At 37.2% G+C, this 9,984-nt stretch overlaps 2 protein-coding genes across 2 annotated transcripts; one reads left to right on the top strand and one right to left on the bottom strand.

The window, feature by feature from the left end:
• Positions 1 to 16: 16 nt before the first annotated feature.
• Positions 17 to 6,846, bottom strand: LOC126366995 (glycine dehydrogenase (decarboxylating), mitochondrial). The gene is made up of 17 exons (XM_050010341.1): positions 6,533 to 6,846; positions 6,375 to 6,453; positions 5,769 to 5,904; positions 4,848 to 5,012; positions 4,083 to 4,311; positions 3,602 to 3,825; positions 3,130 to 3,535; positions 2,881 to 3,057; positions 2,612 to 2,796; positions 2,213 to 2,414; positions 1,977 to 2,126; positions 1,766 to 1,878; positions 1,262 to 1,409; positions 968 to 1,175; positions 611 to 783; positions 426 to 506; positions 17 to 341 (listed from the first exon to the last, which is right to left on the bottom strand). The coding sequence occupies exons 1-17, from the start codon at positions 6,752 to 6,754 to the stop codon at positions 231 to 233; spliced, it is 3,009 nt and encodes a 1,002-aa protein (XP_049866298.1). The 5' UTR covers positions 6,755 to 6,846; the 3' UTR covers positions 17 to 230.
• Positions 6,847 to 7,980: 1,134 nt separating this feature from the next.
• On the top strand, positions 7,981 to 9,951 carry LOC126366964 (uncharacterized). Its single transcript, XM_050010308.1, has 3 exons — positions 7,981 to 8,037; positions 8,463 to 8,841; positions 9,085 to 9,951. The coding sequence occupies exons 2-3, from the start codon at positions 8,529 to 8,531 to the stop codon at positions 9,441 to 9,443; spliced, it is 672 nt and encodes a 223-aa protein (XP_049866265.1). The 5' UTR covers positions 7,981 to 8,037; positions 8,463 to 8,528; the 3' UTR covers positions 9,444 to 9,951.
• Positions 9,952 to 9,984: the final 33 nt, after the last annotated feature.

The raw sequence follows: 9,984 nt of genomic DNA, 5'->3' as shown, positions 1-9,984 counted from the left end.
TTGCAGAAGAAAAAGATTTTGTTGTTAAATAACGATATTTATTCTACGACAATATTGACAAAATATACATACATTACGCAACCGCTTCTGACGTGTTTTACTTCATCTTTTTTTATTGTGTGGGTTGAGGTACATTACTAACCTCTTCAACCCTGGTGTCAGCCAAAGGCCTTTACTTCAAATACCTGTCTGTACTTAATGTACAGACAGGTATTTAGGTAGTGTATATTTTAAAAGTCATCAAGCACAGGAGGGCAGGTGCATACAAGATGTTTGTCGCCGTACATGTCGTCGATACGTCCAACTGTTGGCCAAATCTTCGTCTCACCTTTAACGAACGGCTGCAAGAACAATTTTTAAATTAGCAAGATTTTATCTTGAATCTGTAAGTAACGTGAACACCTATATAAGTAATGAAGACTTACAGCAGGAAACGCAGCTTGCTCTCGAGTGTAAGGACGATTCCAGTCTTCGGATATAACTTCTTGTTGTGTATGTGGTGCCATCTGGAATATAAAAATGTTATAGATATTTGCCAATTTTCCAAATTCTTATATCTTTCCTTTTTTGTGAGTATTGATAAAAGTTTCATCTATTAATTCCTTAGTACCTTTAAGGGATTCACTCGCTTATCCATAACGCCGTCTTCGATATCTTTAATTTCCTTTCTTATAGTTATCATAGCTTCACAAAATCGGTCTAGCTCTTGTAAGTCTTCAGATTCTGTTGGTTCAATCATCAGAGTGCCTGCGACTGGCCAGGACATTGTAGGCGCATGGAAACCTAAAAACATAATGAAAAATATAAATAGTGTCAGCCATCTCGGGAGCAAGAAGGATTGCCAGGAAAACTGTTACTTTTTCACGTCACTTACTATAGGTTTGCATTATCATTAACTACTTAGCTGGACAAATAAAGAGTGCTGAAGTTACCGTTCTATAAGTATAAATTTAATATGTAACCTTACCGAAATCCATAAGACGCTTGGCAATATCACCAGGTTCAATGTTAGCACTTTTCTTCAGATCTCGCACGTCAATGATGAATTCGTGAGCGACAAGTCCTCGGTCACCCTTGTATAAAGTCTTATAGTGTCCTTCTAATCTTTTCGACATATAATTTGCATTTAAAATAGCCACTTGCGTAGCTCGTTTCAAGCCTTTCGGACCCATCATCTGCAATTATATAAAAGTACATATTTTTTCTGACTAAAATGTCGACGCAAATAAAAACGTTTGTTTATATAAATAACTGCACTTACTTTGATGTACGCCCACGAAATAGGAAGGATAGCTGAAGACCCAAACGGTGCAGCACTGACAGATCCGAAACTGTGAGCCTTTTCACCTAAATCAGCGAGTGGATCAACTACAGGATGTGATGGCAGGAATGGTGCCAAGTGAGCCTTGCTGAAAATAGATTATAATAAGTGGTTATTAACTTCTGTGTTCTATTTTATTGCCTTACGACAATTAAAACATTTAAAACACATAATACCAAGTTCTTACCGCGTTATTATCAGGGATATGAGACTCCCGTTATTTCAAGACTGCAAAAACTCGGTAAGAACCTGGTATTATATGTTTTAATTTTGATAATAACCGCGTAAACCTCAAACAAAGCTTAAAAATAGATTCGATTCTGGCGAATCAATACTATTTTTACTTTTGTTCGAAAGCTGTTGAACTAAAGTGTAAGTAGGTAATTAATTTTTGACTACCGCCATCACATTCGACACCGTATCGTATTTATTCATTATACTCACACTCCAATGGGACCCATCCCAGGACCACCACCGCCATGTGGTATACAGAATGTCTTGTGCAAATTAAGATGAGATACATCACTGCCGTAATCCCCTGGACGACATAATCCTACCTAAAGTCAAACAAACAACTCATTTAGTAAGTCATGTATGTAGGTACTTACATATTTTTTGCCATGAAATCTGTCGAAATTTTAAACTTTTTACTTACTTGGGCGTTCATGTTAGCACCATCTAGATAAACCTGTCCTCCATGCTTATGCACCAATTCGCAGACGTCAGCTGCGCGTTCCTCAAACACTCCGAATGTGCTTGGATACGTCAACATGAGGCATGACAACTTCTCACTGTGTTCCTCCACCTGTAAAAGCAGAAGTTTATTTCACGAAAAACCATTCAGTAAAACAGGTGCTGTAGAGGTACAGTTACACAACAATTCCTAAATACCTTGTCTTTCAAATGTTCCATGTCAATTTCTCCAGATGGTGTGACACGGATAGCGCAAACCTTCATACCAGCCATATGCGCGGACGCAGGGTTAGTACCGTGGGCGCTCACGGGAATAAGGCAAATGTTGCGACCCATGTCACCATGGAATTCGTGATAGCTTTTGATGGTTCGCAACCCCGCGTACTCTCCTTGAGCTCCACTGGAAAAATAAGTGGACATTTGTTTCACTATTCGTATGTCCAAATGGGACTGAGGACAATTTAGTTATGGCCATCGGAGGCTATGGCCATCCAGATAATTTACTCTCTGTTAATATGGATGAATAGATTGGCTAATGGTACAAGAAGTAAACGAAAAATCTAACATATTTATTTTAAATTATAGTGATCAATATACCTGTTTGGCTGGAATGAAACTCTATCGTAGCCAGTTATAGCACAAAGGTCACTGGCAAGCTCTTCGAATAGAGTATGATAACCTTCACACTGATCCAATGGAGCAAATGGATGGATGTCCGTGAAGTGTTTGAAAGAACACGGCATCATTTCTGTCGTCGAATTCAATTTCATTGTGCACGATCCCTGCCAATTCACCCATATAAATATATATTTAAACAAGTGTTTTATAAAGCAAGACTGGATTATTTAGTATTAAATCATTCTTACCAAAGGTATCATTGAATGCACTAAAGATATATCTTTGTTCTCCAATCGTTTCATGTAACGCACAAGCTTCGTTTCAGAATGATGCATATTAAATACTGGATGTGTGAGGTAAGGAGATGTTCTACGGAATGGCCCCTGCTGTATACTACGTGATCTAACGTCACCGCTTTCCATTACCTAAAAAATATAAAATTTAAGATTCCAAAATATAAGTAGAAACTGTAAATTAAATTTAAAATATCGTCTTACATTTTTGACAGGCTGGCAGTCAAATATCCACAGTAAATCATCAACATCTTGCATAGTGGTGGTCTCGTCTAAAGCTACTCCGACCGCGCCATCTTCGAAGTAGCGCAGATTAATCTTCTTTTCTTGTGCTCGTTGTTTGATGGCATTCGCATCATGTTCAGATAGTGGAACGACGTGTAGAGTATCGAAGTACACGTCGTTGGACTGTTTATGTCCACGCTGTCTTATTCCATGATCCAGCACCAAAGTAGCATTATGAACTCTGGACGCAATATCTCTCAAACCTTGAGGTCCATGATAAACTGCAAACATAGCCGACATATTGGCTAGGAGCGCCTGGGCAGTACAAATATTGGACGTAGCTTTGTCTCGACGTATGTGCTGCTCTCGAGTTTGTAATGCCAACCTAGTAAATAAAAATGTTAGAAATACAAAATGTTCGAATGATAACTTCTAAATCATTTTAACTTACCTGTAGGCGTCTCTTCCTGTAGCATCTCTGGTTACACCAACCATTCTGCCAGGCATAAGGCGAACTAACGCATGTTCTGCAGCGAAGAACCCGGCATGTGGTCCTCCATACCCTAGGGGGACTCCTAGTCTTTGGGAAGTGCCTACTGCGAGGGATGCTCCACATTCCGCTGGTGGGCGAAGTAGAGCCATCGCTAACAGGTCTGTTGCTACTACAACTAAAGTCTGTAAAAATATAGAATGAGATGATTGAATTTTAGTAAACTTATTGTTATCTTCATCACAGATATAAATGACTTTAGATCTATTTTAAGTGTATTCTTCTAAATAATCATTAAAGACGGCGATTCGGCTCATCACCTATCACGTTGGCCTAACAGAAAGCTTAGTTGAACAAACCGTGGGTGTTTTACTTCTGTTTACTTGTGTTAGTCGAGAGCTTACGTAATGTTACATCTTACAATAAACATAATCTAACTTACTCCATGTTCATGGGCGACAGCTGTTAAACCGGAGTAGTCATACACCAGCCCCCTCGTATCAGGGCATTGCAGCAGTACGGCAGAAATGTCTCTTTGTGCGTAGTCCATCTGGCGAACATCAGGTACTACGATCACTTCCAGACCCAGAGCGTCCAACCGAGTTTGTACCACGGCTAATGTTTGAGGGTGAAGACGTTCCGATACCACAAACTTGGTTCGTTTGTTATGCCTGTGAATTATTATTTTTAAAGAAGATACGAATACCATGTTTAGTTTTAGCGCGTTACCACCTATATAACACCTACCTGTTGCCCACTATTGTAAAAAATATTTCAACGATATAGATAATTGTATGGTTTTAAAGTATTATGAAGTATTCATCATAGTGAATTAGTCCATGGAAATGTAAAGTCATAGTTTTAAACATAAGTACGTAGTCGTTACATGAGCCATATCAGGGGCCTTTGACAACTCAATAATAACCCTGACGTGGGTTATGATGGTGGATGACCAACATGAGCAACACCAAGGTCGCTTAACCTACACGATAGAAGAAAAATCAGAAGACAACTTGCAGGCAATTTTAATACAAAGTCCAAAGATGGTCGATTTTTATGAGACGTGCCCGAAATTATAAGCGACTGAATGCGTTCTATTTGGTTCTATATTTGTAATGTAAAGATCCTATATACGTCTCATTGCCTCCCCTTAATAATAGGTGTATTATATTATATTCCCCCTGTAAGGAAAACTAAATTCTCGTACCTATGACAAAGAGACAAGGCTTCGGCTGCTGCGGTGCCTTCGTCGAGTAATGATGCGTTGGCCACGTCCAAGCCGGTAAGGTCGCTAACCATAGTTTGATAATTTAAAAGACTTTCCAGTCTCCCTTGGGCTACTTCTGGTTGGTATGGTGTGTATTGAGTGGTCCTGGAAAATTAAGAAGATAATTTCAACAACACGCCTATAACGGTACTTTGAGTGAGAAAGCTTTTTGTCACAGATTACTAATATCTATTACTGAAACTTTTTTTAACGGTCTCCGTTGGCCAGTGGTTTAAGCGTTGGGCTCACGATCCGGAGGGGACATATCAAAAAAATCACTTTGTGATACCTAGTTTCCTGATTGTCCGAAAGTAAGATGATCCGTGCTTCGGTAGGCACGTTTAGCTGTTGGTGCCGGTTACTACTTACTGATGTAACTACGTAGTCGTTACATGAGTCATGTCAAGGGCCTATGGAGGCTCAATAATAACGCTGACACCAAGGTTGATGGGGTTGGTAATCCACCTCACAACCCACACGATAGAAGAAGACTGAAACTTTTTATTTTATGTTAAGTTCATTGAGCAAAATATTTAGACTCTATCTTTGCTTCATAGAGAATAATATTATTAGGATAATCTAATTGCACTTTCCTTCCTTTTTTACTTTGTATATTAAAACATTCGTGTTGAAGTGGATCCCAGAACAGCGGAAGTCAAATAACATGCATTAATGCAAAAAAATCCTGTATCTTACGTCTATTTGCAAATACCCAGTTAGACCTTACGTAAGTAGCTACTTATATTTGTCCTAAGTGGATATGTGAAAAAAACAAAAGACTGTAGAATATTCTTGCGTTAGACTTTACGTAAATACCTACTCGTATATAAGTGCTCTGAGATTCACAGTTAAAGTTCTTACCAGCCAGGGTTCTCGAATAAATTCCTCATTATGGTGTGAGGAACGCAACAGTTATGATATCCCATACCGATGTATGACCGCCATATTTGATTGTTCTCTGCTATTTTCCGTACTCTCTCAATAAGGTCGTATTCGCCTGAAAATATGACAGGCATGTTGGATGTGAAAGGTTCAGGAGTTAAGTGAGAATCAAGTAAAAGCCGCCATTTTGTTACCTTGCAGTTTACGGCGTCTGTGGTCCAGTGGTTGAGCGTTGGACTCGAATCCCGGTGGGGAGATATCACAAAAATCACTATGTGATCCCCAGTTTGGTTAGCACATTACAGGCTGATCACCTGATTGTCCGAAAGTAAGATGGTCCGTGCTTCGGAAGGCATGTTAAGCCGTTGGTCCCGGTTACTACTTACTGATGCAAGTGAGTTATAGTTACATGAGCCATGTCAGTGGCCTTTGGCGGCTCAATCACAACCCTAACAACAGGGTTGATGAGGCTGGTATTCCACCTCACAACCCACACGACAAGAAGAACAGGCGTGAATTCACGAATGTACCTACTTAAAATAAATGTATCATGTTATAATTATAGAGCACAACCACAACACTTACTCATCGGGTCACTAATATCCATGAGTCCTCGTAGCTGAATTTTTTCTGGGACCGCATCTTTAGTCAGCTGATCCAAGCTCTGTGGGAATAACAAACATTAAGTTGCCTTGAATTTGAAAGTGAATTATATGTAAGAAATATGGTTTCTTATCGCAAACCTTGTAACCTAGAAGATCCAACATAGTGACGATATCATGATCACGTGGGCCGATATGTCTACTGGGGAAGTCCACTCTCTCAGGGAACAAGTTGTCGGATTTCGTGCTCTGTGTCATCACACATCGCACGCCATTTCTCAACACTACCTCCTTTCCAAAACTTCTCTGAAGACTTTCCAGAGTAACATTACTCACAACCCCGCGAGCTAAAAACCTCTGCATTTTTTATAATTTTACTAATTTATTTTATAGAAACTAAATACTTGAGCATAATGACCGTTCGACAAAAGCGATGGTTCGCAACTGATAGAGGGGTCAAAACATTTCATATTGCTCAGATAAGGTGGACCCTGGCTGGATCAATAAGTAAACACAATTATACTCCGCGTGGACTATATTGTTTAATAAGAATTACGTAATGACCCCCTTATCATTAACATTTGTAATAGTTGTTTATAAAGGCGTCAACTACTTGACAATAAAATTACACAGGGTCGTTAAATACAATATTGAACCAACAAATAACATCCTAAGTACGGGTGTGAGTAGGTATGTTCCATTATTGGGTAGACAGTCTATTCTTATTTCCCGAAAGGTCAATAAATTCTAAACTTTCAGCACACGCCATTAACAGTGAGATTAAATAATTTCTATCTAAAACAATCTCAAATGGGAATTAAGCTCATTATTAAGTTACAAAAAGTTTCAGAATAAGACTTTAGGTAGGCACCTAATCAAATATTTATCTGAGGCTTCACTGAGATTTTCCTATGTTACTATGTCGGTCGAATTTGATCGCCAAAATACAAATATTTCCAATTAGGACAAACGTTATCTATGAAATTTGTGTTTCCTATAATACCACTGACTAGTTTACAGTTCGATACCTTGCGTTCTACTTGTACTAAGTAGGAATTATTAAATCAAATTAATCTCAAATTAAAGCTCCGTGTAGGTAGGTATACCTACTTCAAGTCAATAATAAATAAGTCGTGAATGTAAACAGATACTGATGTTAAATTTCGCAAAAAATCTAGGTTACGTATTTGCTATATTTTTTCCATAGGAACTAGGAGTCCTAAAAGTGTACTCTGCACTTCGATCATATAAAATATTATGAATTTATGATCGAAGGCTCTTCATCAGCTACAAACCAACCAACGATGAAGTCACACAAGTTGCAAAAGGAGTCAAACTTTTCAAAGTCGTAAGCAGGCCGGGAACTTCCCTGTCAAAAGTTCAGAACTACAAGTTGTTGTGTTTCGTTTCATTTACGTTTTTGATTCATCTAGTTAGCATTAGTTACTAAAATACTCATATAATTATAAGGTTCCTTAAGACTTTTTTTAAATTTGAAAATTAAGTAACGTATAAACCTACCTATTATAAATTAAATTATCAAATGTATTTAACAAAAATATTAAATCGTGCGTAAACCGGAAGTTATCTCATATTTTCCTTTGACGGCTGTCAAATCGTGACGATTGCGATTTATTATTTCGAAGGCTTTTCGGCGGGAAACGGGAACGGGACAGTTGCTTTCTTCATTGAGTAATCTAAATAATTAATACGAAGTGGTGTTTTGTGGTTAATGATCGCATTAAGTTAGTCAGAAGACATTCGCGAGTGTTATTATATTGGAGTATTCAATAAACAAAGTGTATCTGCCTATTTTCGCTTCGTGCTGGGAAGCCGCTTCATAACTCAAAAGTTTATGCGGACTTTTGAGTTAATTCGTTTGGGGTTCGGAGTAGGAGTCTACTCCGAGGGTGGGGGCTTAGGTTTCATCATCATCATTCATCACCTTTCATCATTTCATTAATCATCAAGAAAAAAAAATACGTAAGACATGGCTGTATGGGCATAGTTCCCTTTGCCTTACCCTTCGGGGAAAACCAGAACAAAAAAAAAAAAAATTATTATTTCGAAGTTCGTGAAATTTACACGACGCGTCGAAAGTTTTGTTTTACGTTTTAGCAAGTTTAGAACTCAAAAAATGACTTTATCAGAATACTCTCATTTGAAACACCAAATCGTTATAAGTGTAGGGTCTAGTGAAAGACACGTTCAGTTGAAGGATGCACTCAAGGAGTTATTTAGAAATGAAATAAACTCCCCTAGAAGGTATGAACAGATCAACAACATTAGTCAGCTTTTGAACGTGTTGGAGCTCCGAGATGTTTTGTCTGAAGATAATGTGGAACCACTAAAGAAAATTGTTGAAAGGCTTCCCAATTGCAACGACCTCATGAGAAAGATCTTGCAATACGAAGCATCCCATGTGCCTAGGGAATACGAGAATTACTATGGTGAGTAATAACTAATTATGAGTTACCCTACATATTTCTATTACTTTACAAGGGAACATTGTCTTATAAGTACCTTTTGTGTAGGATGAAAAAAAGTGATGGATGAAAACACTGATTGAGTATTACAATAACATAATAAGTTATTCATTAGCAATGGCAACAAATTTCATGCATCTTTAGTTAATAAGTAAAAGCATTCCCATGTTTACCAAGTAGTATTTAAACTTATGCATCTTGTTACAGCTTCAGAGAATACCCAAAATACCTCTAACAGAGTTGTTAATGAAAGCTACATAAATACCAGCCCATTTGGAAATATGAGTCCTAAAAAAAAACAAAGAATTATTGAAACTGTTGTGGAAGAAATTGGCAATGGCTGGACAGACCTTGCAAGAAACTTGAAGATTCGTGAATGTGACATTGACGACATTGATGCTAATAATAAGTCAATTGCAAGAAAATCTGCGAAGCTTATGGAGCTTTATTTAGAAAAGAAAGCTGATCCTGATAAATGGTTTTTTGTTTTGTGCAATGCTTTAGAGAAAACAAGAAGAAAAGACTTAACAAAGTCTATTCAAAAGATTTTGCTGATGAATTTGTAAGAAAGACTACAAACTGCTGTGATAAAGTAACAAACTACTGTTGTAGTTTTGTATGTTCCAACTTATTTGATGGGTAAAAATGGGTGCCTGAATATAAGATACAACAATACTTAAATAAAAAAATCTAAAAAAGATTCCTGTTCATTTGTAAATCTTTTTTTATTATAAAATAGGCTTGTGTTCAACTATTTGTAATTGAGGCAGTCACTGATAATGGAATATGGTTGTATAGTCTAATATTCTTTTAATCTAGCCAATCTCCATGGTCTAACTATTGAGTCTGGAAAACTCGAGTCAAAAAAGTATAATCAAAGTATAATAATGACAGTTCTCTAAGGCCCATATTAAAAACATTGATGTTGTATAATAATATATAATTATGTTACTATAGTAAAAACTAATTGTGAGATCTAGAGTTGTTTTCAATAATAATTTTAATTAGTAACAGTCAAAATTATTAGAGTACCTATAGGAAAATTATTTGAAAATAAACATTACGTTTATATAATGTTGTATTTATTTTTATATCACTAACATTAGA

The sequence above is a fragment of the Pectinophora gossypiella genome, chromosome 5 (genome assembly GCF_024362695.1).
Source record: "Pectinophora gossypiella chromosome 5, ilPecGoss1.1, whole genome shotgun sequence".
In the NCBI taxonomy this organism is placed as follows: Eukaryota; Metazoa; Arthropoda; class Insecta; order Lepidoptera; family Gelechiidae; genus Pectinophora; species Pectinophora gossypiella.
The sequence above is the reverse complement of the archived record's forward strand: the minus strand, read 5'-3'. Positions and strand labels throughout refer to the sequence as shown.